The sequence below is a fragment of the Triticum aestivum genome, chromosome 3D, assembly GCF_018294505.1.
Source record: "Triticum aestivum cultivar Chinese Spring chromosome 3D, IWGSC CS RefSeq v2.1, whole genome shotgun sequence".
Taxonomy (NCBI): domain Eukaryota; kingdom Viridiplantae; phylum Streptophyta; class Magnoliopsida; order Poales; family Poaceae; genus Triticum; species Triticum aestivum.
In genome coordinates, this window is record NC_057802.1 from 32,199,585 (window position 1) to 32,223,273 (window position 23,689).

Consider the following 23,689-nt stretch of genomic DNA (forward strand, 5'->3'; position numbering starts at 1 on the left):
AAAGGCGAAAAGTATGCTAAGTGGACTGTAGAACACACTAACTATTTGCATTTGACAACAGCATTTCATGAATGATTCAGCAGTGAGAGGCATCCTAGCCTCTCAGAAACAAATGAGGGAGTAAACTGAGATAGGAAGATAACCGTAGGAATACATGAAGTCGTCTGCAGCAATGATGAGTCCCAAGGCAATATATATCAGAGTGATTTGGGTGATAGAAGCTTCAGGGCTACTGGTAGTTGCTTGTGTATAAGGTGACTTTGAATGGAAAAGAAATTGGGCAATAAACAACACCGGAAAACCAGTAGTTTGGACAAAATACGGTGGGAGAAATAATAAGTAGGCCTCATGTGAGAGCTATACTGAGACTATCACGATAAGGCTATGAAAAATTTAGTACGGAAGTCTGAATGTGGCCTCCTATAAAATGCTTTCTAGATAGTTATAGTGTACTAAGACGCTAAATCAGGAAGAAGAAAAAATGTTCCATTGAACAAACACTCTTCACAATTATCTTTATAGAGGAAATATACCGCAAAATCTAAATCCAATATATTCAGGGATGGTATGAACATTTAGAGTGCTTCCTGTAGTATTTACCTTGAGACGAGTTTACTTCCGAGAGAATAATTTGTCTCTACTCCATACTATTGTAACTTCGCTATGAGTCAATGTACCTAAACCAAATAGCAATAGAACCAGGGATAATTATATAAACAATCTGCAACAGCGAACTATAAACAGAATGACTATTTATTGACAGATTGCTGAACGATCTGACAATGTTGTCTTTACCTAGAAGAGAGGTTGAGCAGCAAGACATAGACCCACAGGCGGAGGTCCCCGCCGCTGCCGTAGACACGGCCGAACCTTAATTTGCACACCCATTAGCACTATGTTAGCAAACAAACATACATCATTAGGACAGACCATTGTCCAAGGAGTTGCTGTGCTCCTTCTCCTGGACACACTCGTGCACTACAGATACAACTAGCCCTAGCACACCAACATTCATTTAGCATAGACCAGACCTGCAGCATAAAAATCTGATAATTAGAAGACCAGAATTCAAAAAACTATGGCTAAAGGCAACAGTTAGCAAAATAAATTCCTACTTATGTAGCTTACTTCATTTAGACGGGTGCATCAGCCTTAAACATATGTACAGGTGATACATCGATGCTAAGATTTTGGTATTTTTGGCCATGGATGGAACTGTCTGCAAGTCATAGATGACCAGCAACTCATGTACAGGTGACAAACTGACAGGTAAATACAGTTTACCTCCATGTACATACAGTGATCTAAGCCTAAGTTCCTTTAATTCCACACATGCAGATGAACAAGGAGATGGCTCCATACCTGGGTGACCGTACGGAGGTGGAGGAGGGCGTGACCTTCTTGCCGCCGACGGCCAGATCTGCTCCCGGTGGCGCTTCTCCATGGGCTCGCCGTCTCACTCTCCCTCCTCTCTTCATCTCATCCTCCCCTCCCTTCTCTGCCTGAGGACGGCGCCGCGGACGGCCATCTCTGTGGCCGACCCGCTCCGGCCGCCACTCAACCCTGCATGACAGAACTGCCCTGCCGCTGTTCCTTTTTCTCGGCGCCAACGACCTAACCCTGCCAGCCACCTCCGCGGATCCGGTCATGGATGGGGGGGCGACGGCGGCAACCCTAGCTGGGAGGACAAGGCGCTGAAAGGGGAGAGGAGAGCTCGTGCGGCGAAGACTAGAAGGCGACGGCTGCATCTGGGAAGGAAGACCTGGGGAACGACCGTACGAGCGCTCGTCCAGTACGCAAGTGCGTACGTTTTTGTCTTGCGTGAAACAGTATCTGACACGGGTTCTGTCCACGTGTACAGAGCGAGAGGCCGCCCTTTGTGCGGCTGTTATATATGTAAATTATTTGAGACCCCTAGATACCTGGGCATCTTGATCGGGTCCAACCCGCTAAGCTTTTTTTTAGTGACATGCATTCTCATTGATTTGTTTCCTAATTTACTTGCATGTAAAATAATCCATGTTTGAGATAGCATCAATCATTTTAAACTTTTTAATTTGATACGTCTCCTGTTTATTCCTTTGTATGAATATACTCGTTATATTTTTTGGTATGTGTATACCTAAGATACGAATATGTGAAACTTGAGAGTATCCAATATATAAGTTCATACTCAAGATATTTCTTCGTATGTACCGTACGTACATACCTAGATGTGAAATTTATGTGTACGTACCCATAAATATCGCATATATACATATTTTCTGGGTATGTACTCATACATTTCATGTCGGGTATGTAGTTGTGGAGAAATACGTCGGGTATGCACATACGTGAAAATATATTGAGTACTTTACATCTCGCATATTCATAAATATCCCGGGTATGTGGTTGTTCGGTATTATACCTAATGATAATATTTATGTGTTGGTGTTATACCTAATCAAAATACACATACTCAGGGTATTGTACCTAATAAAAATATGGGCATACTCAAGATACCCATGTGTATGTGCTACTAATTCAACTAAAATACGCATGCATACCCTGCTAATTACAAATAGTTTTTCTATCTTTCTAATGAGTATCATGTACTTTCCATCTATGAAACATCAAACATGGCAAGAAATAAGAGACAATTAATCACGGCACATTTATTATTACTTTCTCTCTCCTATTATGTCTTCCAACATGAAACGTTGTCATGCATGGTGTGCGGGGCCTTATTTATGGCATTCAATTAGTGATTATATCATAATTATTTTGATCAGCGGTTTCAAATGGAATAATCCATTAGCAAACATACCCGTTACGATAACACGCATCTAAATGCAATCTAATGGTGGAAAGGCTAGGAGCCTGGGCACCTAGGTGTCCCAAACAGCCGTCCTATGTGTATATATATATATATATATATATATATATATATATATATATATATATATATATATATATATATATATATATATATATAACATGCTAGCTATATATATGATCATGCAAAGCATATAACAATAACATGCTTCTTCTTCTTCCCGTCTGACCAGCGGCAATGGCAGTGACACCGATCTTGTCGCATTGCTAGCTTTCAAAGCCCAGCTCGTCGACCCTCTCCGCATCCTTGCCAGCAACTGGACCACTGGCACTCCATTCTGCCGTTGGGTCGGCATCTCGTGCAGCCGAGATAGGCAACGTGTCACTGCTCTATCGTTGCCGCATGCACCTCTTGTTGGATCTGTGGCACCTCATGTCGGTAACCTCTCTTTCCTTTCTGTTCTCAACCTCACTCTCACCAACCTCACAGGCCCCATTCCACCACTAATAGAAAAAGGGTCATCTGTCCCGGTTGGTAAGGGCATTTTCTCCCGGTTTTTGAACCGGGACTAAAGGATCGTTACTAATGCCCTAGCCCTTTAGTCCCGGTTCTTACACGAACCGGGACAGATGGGCCTCCACGTGGCCGGTGCGGCGAGCCCAGGCAGGAGGGCCTTTGGTTCCGGTTGGTGGCACTAACCGGGACCAATAGGCATCCACGCGTCAGCATTTCAGGGGCTGGGGTTTTGTTTTTTTTAAGGGCGGGGTTGGGGGTTTTGGGGGGTTAATTTAGGTGTTTCATATATTGTGTTAGCTAGCTAATTAATAGAGAGAAGTGTCCTCTCTTATCTCCGTGCTTGGTCGACGCTACGTACTATATACGTATAGAGAGGACTAGACACGCTAGCTAGTAAGCAAATGAAGGAAACCGAAGATCGTCGTGAACATATGCATACAGAGAGAAGTGATATCGACCACCTCTCCTTCTCCGAGAGATTGGTCGAACAACAAGTTCTCGTATATCTATCCGACACTACCGGCTACATATATACAATAATTATCTCTTACAATATAATCTCCTAATTATATATGAACACAGGGTCCACATAATATTCTCCGTTTTCAGCGATCACGTGGTCAAGGAAGAATGCCGCCAATTCCTCTTGAATTGCTCGCATACGATCTGGTGCTAGGAGTTCATCCCGCATCCGAAAGATCTAATTTGAAGAAGGGGGTCAATACATATATATATATATATATATATATAAGAAGGGGGTCAATAATATATATATATATATATATATATATATATGAATAAATGAAACTCAACACAAATGATGGTAATAAAATAAAATTGTGAATATTATTGCTTACGCACTTCATATTGTTTGTCAGAGTAGCCCCGCTCACAGGTCGTGTGGCGGATGGACTCGCAAACGTAGTATCTACAGAAATCATTCCCTTGTTTCTGCCACAACCACTTTACAAGAAATAGAGGTCAATCAAACTGATAAGCAAGCATGCTAAATGGTATTGATGAAACTAGCGCTTGAATCACTAGGAGATGCGCGGAACATGCTACTATAGTACATACTTTCGGGTGTCTAAATTGCAGCTTCTTCGGCAGTCCTGGAGCTTTTTTGGTGAATTTTCTCCAAACCCTGCCAGACAAAGAAAACAATTACTTGATATCAGGAAATGAACAAAGTTGCTGATATGGTGGATAATGATCGATTTAACTTACTTCTCGAGCATTTGAGTCATGTCCGCATAGTCCTGGGGATCTTTTCGTCTCGAGTCTAAGACGGTTACTACTCCCTGCTCAAGCTTAATCTCTAGGAGAATATAGTGGAAGCTGCGCACGCATGCATAAGTCATCAATTACATTACTATAACCTGGACTAATAAGGGAAACCGAATATGCACAAGACAGTAACACTCACTTGAAGTTGTAAGGAAAGAGTATTATATCTTTGTTTTCATTTATTACCAACGATCGTAGCAAGTTGGCCTCGGTATTTTCGGCATGATATTTAACCTCAGTTGCATCTATGAGATTTGTGTTAATGAACCCAATATCACCGATTTGTCTTTTCTTCAATTCGGCGATCTTCAATCTGCATAATATAGTGAGGATAATTATAAATACATGCAATGAAAGAGCTGACCTATATAGAGAGACTTAATGACAGAAGTAGTACTACTTACAGACAGTAGCAAGTGACCGTTGATTTATCGAGGGCCTTTTGATTGAAAAACTGGAAGAACTCCTCAAATGGAACATTCAACAGTTCAATTCCAACGAGGTCATGCTCCTCTTTAACTCTCAGCATCAAAGTATTCCTCCCCCCAGACTCTCTGCAGGTTTTCATGTACCAATCATGTAATCTTCGCATCATCGTTGTTAGAGATCTTTCATCTTTGACGAGAGGCTTCCCGTAATGGTATTTGTGTTCGTCCACCTCCAAGAAATCATAATGTACATCGTCGGGCAGGTAATCTCCAAGATTGCTATAACCGGGCACCATCCTCGGATCATTAGCGACGATGTCGCTAGACACCTTGAGCGGGGGGGCACGATTGGTTCGCTTGTTCGCCGAGCTGGGCAATTTTTTTCCCAGCTCGTCGTTCTTTTAACCTTTGATCACTGACAGTACTTCCCGACCGCTCCGCTTCGACAAATGTATTTGCAATAATGCGCTCATAGTTGCCTCTCGGCGGAGACTTTGGTGGTTTTGTCAGGGCAGCCAGAGTGCGCTTCGCTTTCACTGGATCTACCTTCTCCTCCGGAGGTGGATGTTTCTTTGCTTTCACCCCTTCAAAGAAGTTCGTCACTTCGGCTCGCACGATCTTCGTGGTTTCCTCCTCGGTCCTCTCGTATGGTAACTTCTCTGGAGTCTTCAGAGAAGGACCGAATCTGTATTGCCTCCCGCCTCTGGCTGTACTGCTAGATGCCGGCAGAGCAGACGGAGTGGCTGCGGCTGTCTTCTTTCCTTGCTTACGAGGCGGAGGAGAAGGACTACGACGCGCCGGAGTAGCCGGAGCGGCGGTGGGTCTCTTCCGCCCTTGCCGACGAGGCGGAGAAGGAGGAGGCTGGCTGCTCGGGCGCGCCGGCGCAGGCGGAGAAGGAGGCGGAGTGCCGCCACGCGCCGGAGAAGGAGGCTGAGTGCCCTGATCACTCGCCGGAGGAGGCGGAGGAGGAGGCGGAGTGCCGCCACGCGCCGGAGAAGGAGGCTGAGTGCCCTGATCACTCGCCGGAGGAGGAGGCGGAGTGCCCTTACTCGCCGGAGGCGTCCAGTTCGGAAGGTTGATGAGCTCCTTCCGCCATAGGCATGGAGTCTTCAGAGCAGAACCCAGCCGAGTCTCCCCTTCACCGGTAGGGTGGTCAAGCTGGAGGTCCTCAAATCCCTCCGTTATTTCGTCCACCGTCACCCTAGCATATCCTTCTGGAATCGGACGACAGTGAAAAGTTGCGGCGGGTTCAGGAGGTCGAACAGAGCCGACAACCGCCTTGACTTTGAAGTTCTGCCATTGCGTCATAAGGTGGCAATGTTGAGACTCCGTGATAGCATCCACGGGGTAGCTAGCAGGAGCCGTCAAGACATGCTCCGGCTGAAGCAGCTCGGTGGAAGCCACGCTGCTTCTCCGCTGAGATGGCGGGGTAGCTTCGGGGGTAGTTTCGGCAGGTCGATTGCTGCGAGCTACGTCTCATTCCTCTAGCGCTTGAACCCTTTCGTGCAGCTTCTGAATTTGGGTCTGCTCCACTTTTTTCCTCCTCTCCTGGCTTTTGTAACCGCCTGCGTCCGGAAAACCAGCCTTCCACGGAACGGAGCCTGGCGTGCCTCGTGTCCGTCCAGGGTGCTCAGGATTCCCGAGGGCCATTGTGAGCTCGTCGTTCTCTCTGTCTGGAACGAACGTCCCTTGCTGCGCTGCATCGATATAGTGCTGAAGCCTCTTGACTGGTATTCTCAAAAGCTCGTCCGTCCAAACGCACTTCCCTGATACAGGGTCCAAGTTTCCGCCAGCCCCGAAGAACCAAGTCCGGCAACGGTCTGGCCAGTTCATTGTCTCTGGTTCGATCCCTTTATCAAGCAGATCATTCTCAGCCTTGGCCCACTTAGGCCGGGCTTTGAGGTAGCCACCTGACCCCGTGCGATGGTGAAGCTTCTTCTTCGCAGCATTTTTCTTGTTTGTCGCTGACAACTTCTTACTCTTTTCCGATGTCTTGTGGGCCACAAATGCGGGCCAGTGATCTCTGATCTTCTCATATTTGCCGATGAATTCTGGTGTCTCTTCTTTGTCGACAAACGTTTTCAGCTCATTCTTCCACCTCCTGAATAGGTCTGCCATCTTCTTAAGAGCATGAGACTTGATTAATTGCTCTTTAACTGGCTTCTCCGGATCCTCCTCTGGCGGTAGGGTGAAATTTGCCTTCAGCTCAGTCCAAAGATCATCTTTCTGCATATCATTGACATAAGACACCTCAGGGTCTTCCTTCTTAGGCTTATACCATTGGTGGATGCTGATCGGGATCTTGTCCCTAACAAGAACCCCGCACTGAGCAGCAAATGCTTCCTTTGTCCGGATGGGTTCAATCGGTTGGCCGTCGCGCGCGATTGCTGTGATCTCAAACCTTTCATCCGAGCGCAACTTTCTCTTCGGGCCTCGTCTCTTTACCGAAGTTGTGCTCGATCCGGAGGGCTAGAAAAAAGAAGAAAGACGAGAGTTAATTAATATGTGTACATACCAAAACAATGAATGCATCAATTAGCTAGTCAGCACAGGCTTAACTAATATATTTACCTGGCCGGACTCTGTTCGGTCACCGGAGCCGTCACCACGGGCTCCTTCTTGCACCAGCATTGGGTCACCGGAGCCATCATAATCATGTCTTTCCTCCTCCACTCTTCGATCACCGTAGCCTGCTTCTTCACCCTGTTCTTCCAGACCATCATTGTCGTTAAGATACGACAAGACATCACCTCCGGCTAAGATTATGTCCCCCAACACCTCTTCTGCTTCCTCGTCTCGTCCGTGCTCCATTGTTTCTGCAAATATTACAACATGGCAATTATTACACAAACATGACAGCAGGTGGATATATTAGTGCAAACATAGACCTAGCTTATTCCGGGTTTGGGGTGGCCTCGGCAACGCTTCAAGGGTAGGGGCGCGGCGGGAGGGGGTAGGAGACCGACATCGTTTTTTCTAGGGTTTGGGTGTCCTCGAGAGTTTTGGTCGAGCGAGAGGGCCGGGGGGTGCTCCCGTGGTATAAGTTATCACGGTCGAAGTTATCCGGGAGGGGGTTATATCGACAATGACGACATACATACATGGGAAAATAATGTTATCGGGGAGGGGGTAGGCCGAACCCCCCTCTCGTGTTGAAGTTATCGGGACACGGGGTATATCGACAATGACATATCCGATAAAAAATAAGAAGACGAAGAGGAAATAAAAAGAGGAGAAGAAGATATTAATAGAGGAGAAGATTGAAGAAAAAAAGAAGAAAAAAGAGGAGAAGAAGAAAGGAATAGAGGAGAAGAAGAGAAAATAGAATATTCTATTTTCTCTTCTTCTCCTCTATTCCTTTCTTCTTCTCCTCTTCTTTTTTTTCTTTTTTCTTCTTCTTATTTATTTCTCCTCTTCTTCCTCTCCTCTTCTTCTCCTTTCTTCCTCTTCTTTCCTCTCATTCTTTTTCTTCTTCTTCCTTTCCTAGCTAGATATATAAAACTTTTCTAAAAATGTAACTTTTGCATATATACATGGAAAAAAATGTTATCGGGGAGGGGGTATATCGACCACCCCCCTCGACCCTCTTTTCCTTCTTCTTCCTTCTTCCTTCTTCCTCTTTTCTTCTCCAACACAAAACACATCTCATCTCATCTCATTTCATCGAAAATAATTCTTTGCATATGAACATACATACATTTACTTTTTTTCTTAAATGTTACATCTGAACATTTTCTTAAATGAGCATATGAACATTTTCTTAAATATTAATGAGCATATGAACATACATATCACCAAAAAATAGACCTTTTTCTTGGTAACAAAAAAATGCAAAAACGAGCATTATACAACATATACAGAGCATTATACAGTGAACATACATACATACATCGTAACAAAAAAATGAAAAATAGGCCGGTGGTCGGCGACGGTGACGATGGTTGGCGGTGGCGCGCGCTTACGGATGGCGTGCGGGGACGACAATGAGAAGGAAAGGGGAGGAGGCAGGGGCTCACAACGCGGGGAGGGCTCGAGGTCGCCGGCCGGAATCGGTGCGGCGGCGGACGAACGGCCTCGGGGATGAACGGGTTGCGGGAGCCGGCGTGGTGCTTTCCCGCAGCGACGACGACGACGGGCGGAACGGCGACGACGGGCGCGGGCAACGGCGACGACGGGCGCGGGCAACGGCGACGACGGGCGCGGGCGACGATGATGGCATTGGCGGGGGCGGCGGGCGGCGACGGGGCAGGGGCGACGACGGGGGCGCGCGGACGGCGTCTGGGCGGCGGGCGGCGTCGGGGCAGCGGACGGCGTCGATCTGGGCAGCCTGGCGGCGTCGATGAGCTCGGCGTCGTCGAGGCAACTGGCGATGAGTTCGTCAAATTTGCCTAAGTGCTACTTATATACCCAGGCCTTTGGTCCCGGTTCATAGCAGCAACCGGGACCAAAGACACCCTTTAGTCCCGGTTGGTGCCACCAACCGGGACCAAAGGCCTCTTTTCAGCAGCCCAAAGGGCGCCACCAACCGGTACCAATGCACCCCTTTAGTCCCGGTTGGTGCCACCAACCGGGACCAAAGGCCTTGTGCTGCCCGCGTCGCGGCCAAAAGTTTAGTCCCACCTCGCTAGTTGAGAGGGCTCGAGAGTGGTTTATAAGCACTACTGCGCCCACCCTCTCGAGCTCCTCTCCATTGCAGGCTTACGGGCCTAATTGTCACTGCTATGCCTGATGGGCCTACTGGGCCTTCTGCGGGCCTGAATCCTGGCACATCAATGGGTTTCTAGTCGTATTCACGCCGTGGTGGCCCAGTACGTGGCATATTTTTAATTTTTTGCCTGTTTTTTGTTTTCTTTTTTGTTTTATTTATTTTGTTTTGTTTCTACTTACAACAAAAAACTTATTTATTTTATTTTATTTTGTTTCTAATTACTTATTATTTTACTTTATGATAATTCTTTTTGCTATTAAAGTTTCTAACAAAAAAAGTTCTTTATGAAAATTCTTTTTGCTTTCAATGATTTTGAACAGAAAATACTTCGATAATTTTAGTTGCATCAATTTTATATAATTTTAGTTTCAATAATACTAGAGGTTGCTTATAATGTTTTGAACAGAAAATACTTTGATAATTTTAGTTTCATAAATTTTATTTATGTTATTAAAGTTTATTTATTTGTTTCTACTTATATATTTTATTAAAGTTTATATTATTTTGTTTCTAATTACTTATTTATTTTATTTGTTATTTTTCATGCACCATTTTTCATGCATTTACTGATTATTTTGAGCTATAAGACCCTAAAATTGAAAAGCATTTCAAATGAACTCTGAAAAGGTTGAAAGTTGGCATGGTATCATCATTTCATCCACATAGCATGTGCAAGAAAGTTGAGAGGGTTACGGCAAAAACTGGATGCACTTCGTGTACAAAACGGACAATCTCTTTCGAAGTATCAGGATTTCATACGGAAACTCGTCTGTTACAAAGGGATTTCATTTTTTAAAACTTATTTGAACTCCTGACTTTTTGTGTGTTCAAAATGCACCATTCAAAGCCACATCATCAATTTTCAACCCTTTCTGACTTCATTTGTTATTTTTCATGCATTTATTGATTATTTTGAGCTATAAGACCCTGAAATTGAAAAGCATTTCAAATGAACTCTGAAAAGGTTGAAAGTTGGCATGGTATCATCATTTCATCCACATAGCATGTGCAAGAAAGTTGAGAGGGTTACGGCAAAAACTGGATGCACTTCGTGTACAAAACGGACAATGGTATCATACTCGTCTGTTACAAAGTTGGCATGGTATCATCATAATAGTTGCGGGAGAAAGTCTTCACTTTTTCTTCGCTTGTGTCATTTGCTTATTGCGCCGTAACCATGGATAATCTTCATCGTTTATCAGGATGCTTGGGTCAGCCTTGACTTTGAAGGGAGGAATTTCATGAAACTTTTCATAATCTTCAGACATGTCTGTCTTGCCCTCCACTCCCACAATGTCCCTTTTTCCTGAAAGAACTATGTGGCGCTTTGGCTCATCGTATGATGTATTCGCTTCCTTATCTTTTCTTTTTCTCGGTCTGGTAGACATGTCCTTCACATAGATAACCTGTGCCACATCATTGGCTAGGACGAACGGTTCGTCAGTGTACCCAAGATTGTTCAGATCCACTGTTGTCATTCCGTACTGTGGGTCTACCTGTACCCCGCCTCCTGACAGATTGACCCATTTGCACTTAAACAAAGGGACCTTAAAATCATGTCCGTAGTCAAGTTCCCATATGTCCATTATGTAACCATAATATGTGTCCTTTCCCCTCTCGGTTGCTGCATCAAAGCGGACACCGCTGTTTTGGTTGGTGCTCTTTTGATCTTGGGCGATCGTGTAAAATGTATTCCCATTTATCTCGTATCCTTTGTAAGTCAATACAGTCGAAGATGGTCCCCTGGACAACGAGTACAACTCATCACAAACAGTGGTGTCACCTCTGAGACGTGTTTCCAACCAACTGCTGAAAGTCCTGATGTGTTCACATGTAATCCAGTCGTCACACTGCTCCGGGTGTTTGGAGCGCAGACTGTTCTTGTGTTCATCGACATACGGGGTCACCAAGGTAGAGTTCTGTAGAACTGTGTAGTGTGCTTGAGACCAAGAATGCCCGTCCCTGCATATTATTGAGTCCGCTCCTAGCGTGCCTTTTCCAGTCAGTCTCCCCTCATACCGCGATTTAGGGAGACCTATCTTCTTAAGGCCAGGAATGAAGTCAACACAAAACCCAATGACATCCTCTGTTTGATGGCCCATGGAGATGCTTCCTTCTGGCCTAGCGCGGTTACGGACATATTTCTTTAGGACTCCCATGAACCTCTCAAAGGGGAACATATTGTGTAGAAATACGGGCCCCAGAATGACAATCTCGTCGACTAGATGAACTAGGACGTGCGTCATGATATTGAAGAAGGATGGTGGGAACACCAGCTCGAAACTGACAAGACATTGCGCCACATCACTCCTTAGCCTTGGTATGATTCCTGGATCGATCACCTTCTGAGAGATTGCATTGAGGAATGCACATAGCTTCACAATGGCTAATCGGACGTTTTCCGGTAGAAGCCCCCTCAATGCAACCGGAAGCAGTTGCGTCATAATCATGTGGCAGTCATGAGACTTTAGGTTCTGGAACCTTTTCTCTGGCATATTTATTATTCCCTTTATATTCGACGAGAAGCCAGTCGGGACCTTCATACTGAGCAGGCATTCAAAGAAGATTTTTTTCTCTTCTTTCGTAAGAGCGTAGCTGGCAGGACCTTCATACTGCTTCGGAGGCATGCCGTCTTTTTCGTGCAAACGTTGCAGGTCCTCCCGTGCCTCAGGTGTATCTTTTGTCTTCCCATACACGCCCAAGAAGCCTAGCAGGTTCACGCAAAGGTTCTTCGTTACGTGCATCACGTCGATTGAAGAGCGGACCTCTAGGTCTTTCCAGTAGGGTAGGTCCCAAAATATAGATTTCTTCTTCCACATGGGTGTGTGTCCCTCAGCGTCATTCGGAACAGCTAGTCCGCCGGGACCCTTTCCAAAGATCACGTGTAAATCATTGACCATAGCAAGTACGTGATCACCGGTACGCATGGCGGGCTTCTCCCGGTGATCTGCCTCGCCTTTGAAATGCTTGCCTTTCTTTCGACATTGATGGTTGGTCGGAAGAAATCGACGATGGCCCAGGTACACATTCTTCCTGCATTTGTCCAGGTATATACTTTCAGTGTCATCTAAACAGTGCGTGCATGCGTGGTATCCCTTGTTTGTCTGTCCTGAAAGGTTACTGAGAGCGGGCCAATCGTTGATGGTTACAAACAGCAACGCGTGCAGGTTAAATTCCTCCTATTTGTGCTCATCCCACGTACGTACACCGTTTCCATTCCACAGCTGTAAAAGTTCTTCAAGTAATGGCCTTAGGTACACATCAATGTTGTTGCCGGGTTGCTTAGGGCCTTGGATGAGAACTGGCATCATAATGAACTTCCGCTTCATGCACATCCAAGGAGGAACGTTATACATACATAGAGTCACGGGCCAGGTGCTGTGATTGCTGCTCTGCTCCCCGAAAGGATTAATGCCATCTGCGCTTAAACCAAACCATACGTTCCTTGGGTCAGCTGCAAACTCAGCCCAGTACTTTCTCTCGATTTTTCTCCACTACGACCCGTCAACGGGTGCTCTCAACTTCCCGTCTTTCTTACGGTCCTCACTGTGCCATCGCATCAACTTGGCATGCTCTTCGTTTCTGAACAGACGTTTCAACCGTGGTATTATAGGAGCATACCACATCACCTTCGCATGAACCCTCTTCCTGGAGGGCTCGCCGTCAACATCACCAGGGTCATCTCGTCTGATCTTATACCGCAATGCACCGCATACCGGGCATGCGTTCAGATCCTTGTACGCACCGCGGTAGAGGATGCAGTCATTAGGGCATAAATGTATCTTCTGCATCTCCAATCCTAGAGGGCATACGACCTTCTTTGCTGTGTATGTACTGTCGGGCAATTCGTTATCCTTTGGAAACTTCTTCTTCAATATTTTCAATAGCTTCTCAAATCCTTTGTCAGGCACAGCATTCTCTGCCTTCCACTGCAGCAATTCCAGTACGGTACCGAGCTTTGTGTTGCCATCTTCGCAATTGGGGTACAACCCTTTTTTGTGATCCTCTGACATGCGATCGAACTTCAGCTTCTCCTTTTGACTTTCGCATTGCGTCCTTGCATCGACAATTACCCGGCGGAGATCATCATCATCGGGACTGGTTCCTCTTGATCTTCAGCAGCTTCCCCCGTTGCAGCATCATTGGGCACATTGTCTGGTTCCTCTTGATCTTCAACAGCTTCCCCCGTTGCAGCATCACCATATTCAGGGGGCACATAGTTTTCATCGTCCTCTTCTTCTTCGCCGTCTTCCATCATAACCCCTATTTCTCCGTGCCCTGTCCAAACATTATAGTGTGGCATGAAACCCTTGTAAAGCAGGTGGGTGTGAAGGATTTTCCGGTCAGAGTAAGACTTTGTATTCCCACATTTAGGGCATGGACAACACATAAAACCATTCTGCTTGTTTGCCTCAGCCACTTCGAGAAAATCATGCACGCTCTTAATGTACTTGGAGGTGTGTCTGTCACCGTACATCCATTGCCGGTTCATCTGCGTGCATTATATATAATTAAGTGTGTCAAAAACCATTACATAACATCATGAATAGATAATTAAGTGACCAAATTAATAGAAGTTCATCATCACATTAAAACCAAAGTACATACATAGTTCTCATCTAACAACATATAGCTCTCCAGAGCATCTAATTAATTAAACCATACATTGAAACTATGTAAAACATTTCAATGTGAAAACAAATGCGATCATAATCGCAACCAAGGTAACAATTGATCCAACGGCATAATGATACCAAGCCTCGGTATGAATGTCATATTTTCTAATCTTTTAATCTTCAAGCGCATTGCATCCATCTTGATCTTGTGATCATCGACGACATCCGCAACATGCAACTCCAATATCATCTTCTCCTCCTTAATTTTTTTTATTTTTTCCTTCAAGAAATTGTTTTCTTCTTCAACTAAATTTAACCTCTCGACAATAGGGTCGGTTGGAATTTCCGGTTCACATACCTCCTAGATAAATAAAATCTATGTCACGTTGGTCGGCATAATTTTCATAAACAATAAATGAACCAATAGTTATAAAGATAATATATACCACATCCGAATCATAGACAGGACGAGGGCCGACGGGGGCGGATACCAAAACCATCGCACTATATAATAACAAGCAATACAATAGTAAGAAAATTAGACAAGTATCTATCTAAAGTAAGAATTTTTTTCTTTCAGAAAGAAGATAAGAACAAGAGGCTCACCACGGTGGTGCCGACGACGAGATCGACGCGGGCGATCGACGGCGATGAAGACGGGAATGGGACGTGACGGGCCGCTAAACCTAGACAAATCTCGAGGAAAATGGAGCTTTGAGGTCGAGCTTCGAGAGGAGAAAGCTTAACTAGTGTGGCTCGGGTATTTCATCGAACACCTCATGTGCATAGGAGGTGAGCTAGAGCACCACAAAGCCCTCCCCTCGCCGGCCAGAGAAAACAGAGCACTGGAGTGCTCTGCTCGCGGGCGAGGGGTATATATAGGCACCTCATTGGTCCCGGTTGGTGGCATGAATCGGGACTAAAGGGCAGCCTGTGGTCCCGGTTCAAGCCACCAACCGGGACCAATGGTGGCGGGCCAGGAGCGAGGCCCATTGGTCCCGGTTCGTCCCACCAATCGGGACCAAAGGGGCCAGACGAACCGGGACCAATGCCCCCACGAGGCCCGGCAGGCCCCTGGCCTCACGAACCGGGACCAGTGCCCCCATTGGTCCCGGTTCTGGATTGAACCGGGACTAATGGGCTGACCCGGCCTGAACCAAAGCCCTCTTGCACCCGAACTTGGGAGGCTACATCGTCTTACATATCTTGGTCTTGCAAGAAATAGCCTGTCAAACACCATACCTACTACCCTAGGGAACCTCACAAGGCTCAAGTTCCTTGACCTAGCTTTCAACCAACTGTCAGGTTAGATTCCCGTTGAGATGCTGCTGCCTATGCACAACCTTATGGTAATTAATTTGTTCAGCAATGATCTGAGTGCCCAAATACCACCACATTTGTTCAACAACACGTCTTTCTTGAAGGTCATTAGTTTTGGAAATAACAACCTGTCAGTCCTATACCACAGGTTGTTGCACGATTATGCATGCTTGAGATATTGGATATAGAGCGTAATCAACTCTCTGGCCTTGTACCACAAGCCATATACAACATGTCCAGGCTACAAATCATGGCATTTGCATACAACGGTAACCTAGCTGGATAATTCCGAGCAATCAAAGTTTTAACCTCCCAATATTGCGCTTTATTTCACTATATAGAAACAATTTCGCTGGTCAGTTTCCATCAGAGCTTGAATCATGCCGGTACCTAGAGGTGCTTGATTTGGGTGACAATTTTTGTGTGGACGTTATGCCAATATGGTTAGCCAAATTATCACAACTCCGCTGGCTTAACTTAGCATCTAACAACATTATTGGTCCAATCCCGGCTGCTCTTAGCAATCTCACTAGTCTTACTCATCTGGATCTCTCCAACTGCAGTCTAGGAGGAGAGATTCCACCAGAATTAGGTCTTATACAGGAACTCTCGTTTCTGTCTCTTACACTCAATCAATTGGTGGGTAATATTCCAGCTTCGCTCGGCAACTTATCCAAATTGTCTTTGCTAACTTTGCCAGCTAATCAATTGTTGGGACAAGTACCAATAACATTAGGGAAACTTGTAGCTTTGACCGTGCTTGAATTCTCAATAACAATTTAGAGGGGAATCTAGACTTCTTTTCGAGTCTTTCCCAGTGCAGGAAACTCAGGTTCCTCAGTATACATAATAATTCTTTCACAGGAGTCCTCCATGGCCATGTGGGAAACCTCACTTCACGGTTTACCATTTTTCAAGCAGGTTATAACAAATTAACAGGTGGAATTCCTACAACAATTTCAAACATTAGCAGCCTTGAACGTATAGATCTTCGTGACAACCTATTCACTGAGCCGTTTCCTGATTCCATCGCTATGTTAGAGAATCTTGTAGATCTTGATCTCTCACACAATAACATGTTAGGCCCTATCTCAGCACAAATGGGTATGCTTAGGAGTCTAGGACAGTTACTTCTTGAAGCAAACAAATTCTCTGGATCCATACCAAGCAGCTTTGGTAATCTTAGTTTCTTACAAAACATCAACTTGTCTAATAACAAGTTGGGGTCAACGATACCCCTGAGCCTTTTCCGCCTAAATAAACTTATCACATTGGATGTTTCTCACAATTCCATTGCTGGTGCACTACCAGATGATGTTTCTGGTCTAAGACAAATTGATCTCTCTTCCAACTTCTTGGTAGGAAGCATCCTAGAATCATTTGGACAACTTGATATGCTAACATACATAAATCTATCGCATAAATCCTTCAAAGGCTCAATTCCCGACCCACTGAGAAAACTAGGAAGCTTAGCATCATTAGACCTTTCATTCAACAATCTCTCTGGTATCATTCCCATGTTCCTTGCCAACTTTACCTACTTGACTACCTTGAACCTCTTGTTCAATAGGTTAGAAGGCAAAATACCCGAGGGGGTTGTTTTCTCAAACATCACCTTGCAATCTTTGATTGGGAATGCTGGGCTATGTGGTGCTCAACGCCTAGGAGTGCCGCCATGCCTTGATAGATCTAGATCAAGTAACAAACACTCGCTAAAAATTCTACTTCCAACACTCATATTAGCCTCTAGTGCCATTGTCATTTGCTTGTACTTATGGTTTGGAAAAAAAACTAAAGAAGGAACAGAACAATGCTTCTGTTGATACAAACAATGTTCCGGGTCACGAGATAATCTCCTATCATGAGCTCATTCGCGCCACCAATAATTTCAGTGAAGATAACATCTTGGGATCCGGAAGCTTTGGGAAAGTCTTCATGGGAAGAATGAGCAGTGGTTTGGAGGTTGCGATAAAAGTTCTTGACATGCAGCTCGAGCAGGCCATTCGAAGTTCTGATGTTGAGTGTCGAGTACTTCGCATGGCGCGGCACCGCAACCTGATCAAGATACTCAACACGTGCTCTAACCTTGACTTTAGAGCACTGGTGCTTCAATACATGCCAAATGGAAGCTTAGAGACACTCCTACACCGGTCTGAGGGTACACGGCACGTGGGGTTCCTAGAGAGACTGGACATCATGCTCGATGTGTCAATGGCAGTTGAGTACCTGCACCATGATCACTATGAGCTGATCTTGCACTGTGACTTGAAGCCTAGCAATGTGTTGTTTGATGAAGAGATGACTGCACATGTGGCAGACTTCGGCATTGCAAGGTGGCTTCTTGGTGATGACAACTCTATGATATGTACGAGCATGCCCGGAACGGTTGGATACATGGCACCAGGTACATAATTAGCTACCTCTTGTTACAAACTGGTTTTTAAAGCAATTATAAATAGTGGCTCCAAGAAAAGCAAATATGATTGAGGACTTATGCTTTAATTTCCACTCATTGTTTCATTGAGCAGAGTACGGTTCACTCGGAAAAGCATCACGGAAGAGCGACGTGATTAGTTACGGGATTATGCTTCTTGAAGTCTTCACTAGAAGAAAGCCAACTGACGCCATGTTTGATGCACAGCTAACCTTTAGGCAATGGGTTTGTCAGGCATTTCCCGCGGAGCTTGTCCAAGTCATCGATGGTCAGCTACTGCAAGGCTCCCCTCTTTATAGCTGCAGTTTGGAAAATGGCTCTCTTGCATCTCTGCTCGAGTTGGGTTTGGTCTGTTGCAGCGACTCGCCTGACCAAAGAACGACGATGCGTGATGTGGTCGTGACGTTGAAGAAGATCAAAGCCGAATACATCAAACAGACAGCAACAACATCACGTAGTGCAACACAATGATCGAGCTCCCTTTTAGCCTGATACTATGTCATCTGTAAGACTGCAACTATGCGTGGGTGTATGTGTTCTGCTTCTTTTGCACTAAGAGCATCTCTAGCAGACCCCGTAAAAGCGGTCAAACCCGTAAAAGTCCGCGTTTGCAGTTTCGTGGTGTTAAAAAACGTCCCGAATAAACCCCGCAAAAGCGGTCAAACCCGTAAAATTTTTGCAGGCCCCTGAGAATCCATCCCCACGACCTTTAATTTTGCAGATTTGGAGGCAAAATATAAGGGGAACTGCAAACCAGTCAACGCTACGCGACAAGGAAATTCCGCCGTGCGCACACGTGCTCCGGTGACCTTCCGCCACGGAACTTGCCGGAATCTTGCCGGAAACTCGCAGGAGCAGTGGCTGGTGACTCGAGCAGCTACCCGGCCACGAACGAGCTAGCTAGCAAGCTCTTGAACCATCCGGCCACGAACGAGCTAGCTAGCTAGCAAGGTCCTCGATCCATCCGGCCACGAATGTTGAGGGAGTAGCTAGCAAGCTCCTCGATCCAGCCGGCCATGGAATAGCTAGCTAGCTCCCGGATCCATCCGGCAACGGAGGAGCTGCCTCCTGGATCGATTCGGCAACTACCATGGACGACGGGAGCTGATTATGAACACAGGCGAGAGGAAGAAGAAGACACGGGAAAGAATATACGCGAATATTCTTTTACGGGTCCGTTATGCATGGTCTGCATCTGCGGCCGTCCACGCCGGCCCGCAAAGCCGATTTTTCACGAACTACAAACGCGTTTTGCGGGCCGGCGGGATGCGGGATCTGCTAGAGATGCTCTAAGAGCAGCCACTTGTCTACTAGAGTATTTGGCATGTGCAACTGTTTGGTCATGCTTTTCTTCTCTCCGGTCGTGTGAGTACGTAGCATTCTTCTTTCCTTTCTATTAATTTGAACCCTTTCCGAAATAGTACGGACTATATATGAACAAGACCAGTGCGCCTAGCGCTTTGACCACGATGTGTGGAAATAGATTATCTCCCTATGATATGCCGAGTCAAGTGCCAAATACTCCCTTCATTTTTAAATATAAGTCTTTTTAGATATTCTAATATGTATCACATACAAAGCAGTGAATCTACACTCTAAAATGTATTTATATCCATTCGTATGTAGTTTGTATTAAAATATCTAAAAAAACTTATATTTAGAAAAAGTAACAAATAGTCCTGTCCGAGAACACATTCAAGTTTCACCTTTTTTTTCCTATTTTCTCAGGCATACCTTATCTTGAAAAGAAAGGCCATAGAGGCACAATACTTGACTGACTTCCAACATAGATGTACTATGTTTTTTGCAACAACAAAAGAAGATACATCAGGGACGTAGTGTGACCAAACTTATCATCTTTGACCGTGTTGACTCATTTCTCAAATACTAATTTCGTCGATGGATTGAACATTTTAACCTTTTCTATAAGTTTATTAAACATAGGCAGACTTCACCTCTTGATGCTTTCGTATGAAGTCCTCATTTAAGAAAACACGAGCAAAAGCATTGCCATCTCAGTGATAGAGCATGTCCAATCACAACCCCAAAAATAAAGCCCCCAAACAGTCAAGAGAAAAGTCCATATTTCAACCCTGAACTAACCAATCGATTTAATTTACAACCCTCAACTTCGAAACCGGTCGAAATACACCCCCAACTAACTACTAGGTTCAAAATTCAAACCTGGTCTCGATTTTGAGTGGTTCAAGCGGTTTTGACCGCAGTCAATGCTGACTTGGCAGCGCCATGTCAGCAGCCATTTGCCAGCTAAGCTAGGGCTGAACTGCATATGTTTTCTTTTCAACAATTTACCAAGTAGTCCCTGAATATTTGCAAAACAACCTTAATATAATTTTTTAAAGTCCTCATGGTGCACTGATGTGCAAGCCCGTCGGCGTTCAGGTGGAGTCCACTCCTTCTACCCTCCAGTTGCGTCGCGCAGGCAGCAGCCTTCCAGACACACGTGGACCTGCGGCCCAGCGCTGGTGAGAGGACCACGAGCCAGCACCGGCGATATAGAGGCTTTGTGGGCGAGTGCACCGGTGGATCCCCGTCGCCTGCTTCGATCCAGAGCAGGGGCTGGAGGTCCGTAGCTAGCAGCACCGTTCACAAGGGGGGCAGCGCCTTGACTTTTGGTGGCGACGGAGTTGTGTCTGGGCAGTGCAGTGTCTCTGTCGCGTGAGGGGTGGCGGCCAGAATCAGTTGCGGTTGGGCGACAGGCACAGAGGGAAGCAGTTGGAGTCAGGTGCGGCGGGGCGGCAGGCATGGAGAGCAGTGGCCAGTGTCAGGTGCGGTGGAGTGGCAGACATGGAGGCGGCGGCGGTGGCTCTATCGCATGAGGAGAAGGGATTGGGGTCGAGTAGGGACTGCGGTCAAAACAGAGAACATTCCAGTTGTTTTATTCCTCAAAGCACTATGCTTACTTGGCGGTGCATGCTGACATGGCGCTGCCCAGTCAGAGTTGACTATGGTCAAAACCGCTTGACCCACTCAAAACCGAGGCGAGGGTTGAGTTTTGAACCTAGTGGTTAGTTGAGGGTGTATTTTGACCAGTTTCGGAGTTGAGGGTTGTAAATCAAGCTGAGTGGTTAGTTTAGGGTTGAAATGTGGACTTCTCTCAACAGTCAAATGGAAGATGGCCCTATTTTCTAAGCCCTAAAAATGGCACCAACACCAATAATGGCTCCTAATTCGCAACCCCATTTTCTTATGACATATAGGACCAGCTCATTAATGACTCTTTCATTTTTTGTATTCTATTTTTCTGTCCTTCGTCTCTCCTCGGTCATTTAGTGTCGGAGCTCGAAGGTAGCGAGTTAGTACACGGCGGAGCTAGGAGGGGTTGGCGGGGGGGAGAGAGAGAGAGAGAGAGAGAGAGAGAGAGAGAGAGAGAGAGAGCCTAGTATTGGATGTTTTGGAGGGGCCTGGCTAAAATGGACTTGAGTAGTGGATCTACTAGACTGAGTTTTTTTCAGCTTGAGGTCCCAAAATATGTTTAGGAAGCGTGCTGGAGATATTGTAAGGAATATTGATGCCTAGATAGTTGAAGAAAAAATGGATAGAAACCATTGCAGACACGAACACAAACTTTCACCATGAAGGAACATGATAACACATACATCGAAATAGCTAACTTGGGTACTCACATGGACCCACATACATGCGTCGTGAAGACAGCATCGATTAAGGTTGGCTACAAGTGTAATCGTCATCTCCGCCTTTCCAACAAGTCCAATTTTAGGAACCATTGCACGAGAGCTATGATCGTCCATGCTAAATAGTCTAGGACACACGTGAACAATAGAATGACAGACAACTAGTCATCTTTCAGATCTCTTCGTCACCAATGAGAATCCTCCACAGTTGCCCCGAATCCAAGAAAAGCGACGAGTGCAAAAATTTCCAATGAACATAATGAAAAAACAAACTGTATGAACCACCGACAGAGCAGACTAACCTAAACCCACACCATGACCCCCGGGAGGAGCTAGGACGTTCCATGGCATTGCCTATAAAAAATGCAAACAAATTATATCGTGTGCTTAATACCAATTATCTAACAACTTGATGCTATTTCAGGACTATTTGTTGGAATTATGATGATGCTTAGACCTAATTATACTATCTATAGTGTAAAATTTTCATACAATTTGAATTGTGGTACCCTGGTGCTGAGATCCTAGGTTCGCCGTTGATGTGACCCATCTCCACTCATGGCCATCATCAATGCCAAACAAAAGGACTTAATTAGTGGCGGAAAAATAATTTGCAGCTAAGCTAATAGAAAAACTTCAGTGGTAGCAAAAAAGGAACTTTTGTTCCGGAGGCCAATGAGTCTATCATGGGGGGATGAGGTGGCAGACTTTGGGAGGGACTGAGATTGGCTAACTTAACGTTTACGTAACTTAGGGTCACTGACATGTGGGCCATCAGGTTTGCGGCCCCACATGTCAGTGACTCTAAGTGAGCCAATCCCCGACACTTTGGAGTAGCTTAATGGGTCTCTCAATCAGCTCCGCTCTACGTACTCCTCGTACTTAGTGAGCCAGTTGTCGACCACTCACGTGAATGACAAAGCAATAGAAAACTCTGACTACGACAATGAGCTTTGGGAGAGAAATATGGACTTTCGTCGATCGAGACACCTAGGGCCCTGTTTGTTTCTGATTCTGGGCCCGGATTCAGCTTTGCCAGTGAAGTTGAATCTGAAATCTGAAACAAACAGCTATTTAAAATCAGCTTTGCCAGTGAAGCTGAATCTGGATTTGGGCCATTTTAGTGTAATTTTCTAAAGCACCTCAAAGTGTACTTCGGTGGTGAAGCTGATTCTGTGAATCATCTTAGCCAGTGAAGCGAATCCATATGTGATTAAAATCTAAGTGAAGCTGAAACAAATAGGGCCCTACAACAAGCCAACCTACCCGCCTCGTCATCACCACAGAGACTCCTCCATGGTACCCCAACTCCACAACAAACAGAAAGCATAAAATTTCCATCGGACACACCAGTAAAGCAAATTACTTTAACCACTAGCAGAGCAGACTACCTAAACCCACATTGCAACCCATCTTCAAGGAACATGATAACACATTCGTGGTGCTAGCTGACTTGGCTACCCCGTGGACCCACATACACTGGCGGGTAGAGATTATCCTTCAAGGTTGTCTACAAGGGTCATTATCATCTCCCATTGCTCTCAATCCAGTGACCGTAAGTTCATTAAGTATTCATTTATCAATTACCAACAATATATGCATTTGTTTAGCATGTATGGAAATTTCTACGTGTCTCCTAGTAGTTACGGAAATTCCTATCATTCTATCAAAAAATATGGGCGCGGCAATGCGCGCCATCAATGATATATTTCCTCTGAAAACCCCCTCGATATACAAGTGCCAAATGAGGCCGCAATATGTCATGGTTTGTTTGTTGCCGGATAGTGAATCTCAAGACTTACTCTAGGTTTGCTTTAACATTCTTACAATTTCTAATCCGATTGAAATCCTTCCTGATGAGATCATGAGCTACCTCTCCATCCATTCGCTGCTTCCTGACAGTAGGGGA

The 23,689-nt window shown here is 45.4% G+C and overlaps 1 protein-coding gene and 1 long non-coding RNA gene across 2 annotated transcripts; one reads left to right on the forward strand and one right to left on the reverse strand.

Annotated features, from left to right (window-relative positions):
* Positions 1-332: 332 nt before the first annotated feature.
* Positions 333-1,747, reverse strand: LOC123077133 (uncharacterized). Its single transcript, XR_006436439.1, has 3 exons — positions 1,363-1,747; positions 796-1,031; positions 333-677 (listed from the first exon to the last, which is right to left on the reverse strand). It is a non-coding gene; the product is annotated as an uncharacterized lncRNA (long non-coding RNA).
* A 1,289-nt stretch (positions 1,748-3,036) lies between these two features.
* On the forward strand, positions 3,037-18,595 carry LOC123076102 (probable LRR receptor-like serine/threonine-protein kinase At3g47570; the record flags this gene model as incomplete). Its single annotated transcript, XM_044498522.1, has 7 exons — positions 3,037-3,332; positions 15,533-15,643; positions 15,737-15,794; positions 15,839-15,959; positions 16,612-17,043; positions 17,594-18,094; positions 18,219-18,595. Coding segments are annotated over 7 exons (1,896 nt in total), but the record flags the coding sequence as incomplete, so codon positions are not given.
* Positions 18,596-23,689: the final 5,094 nt, after the last annotated feature.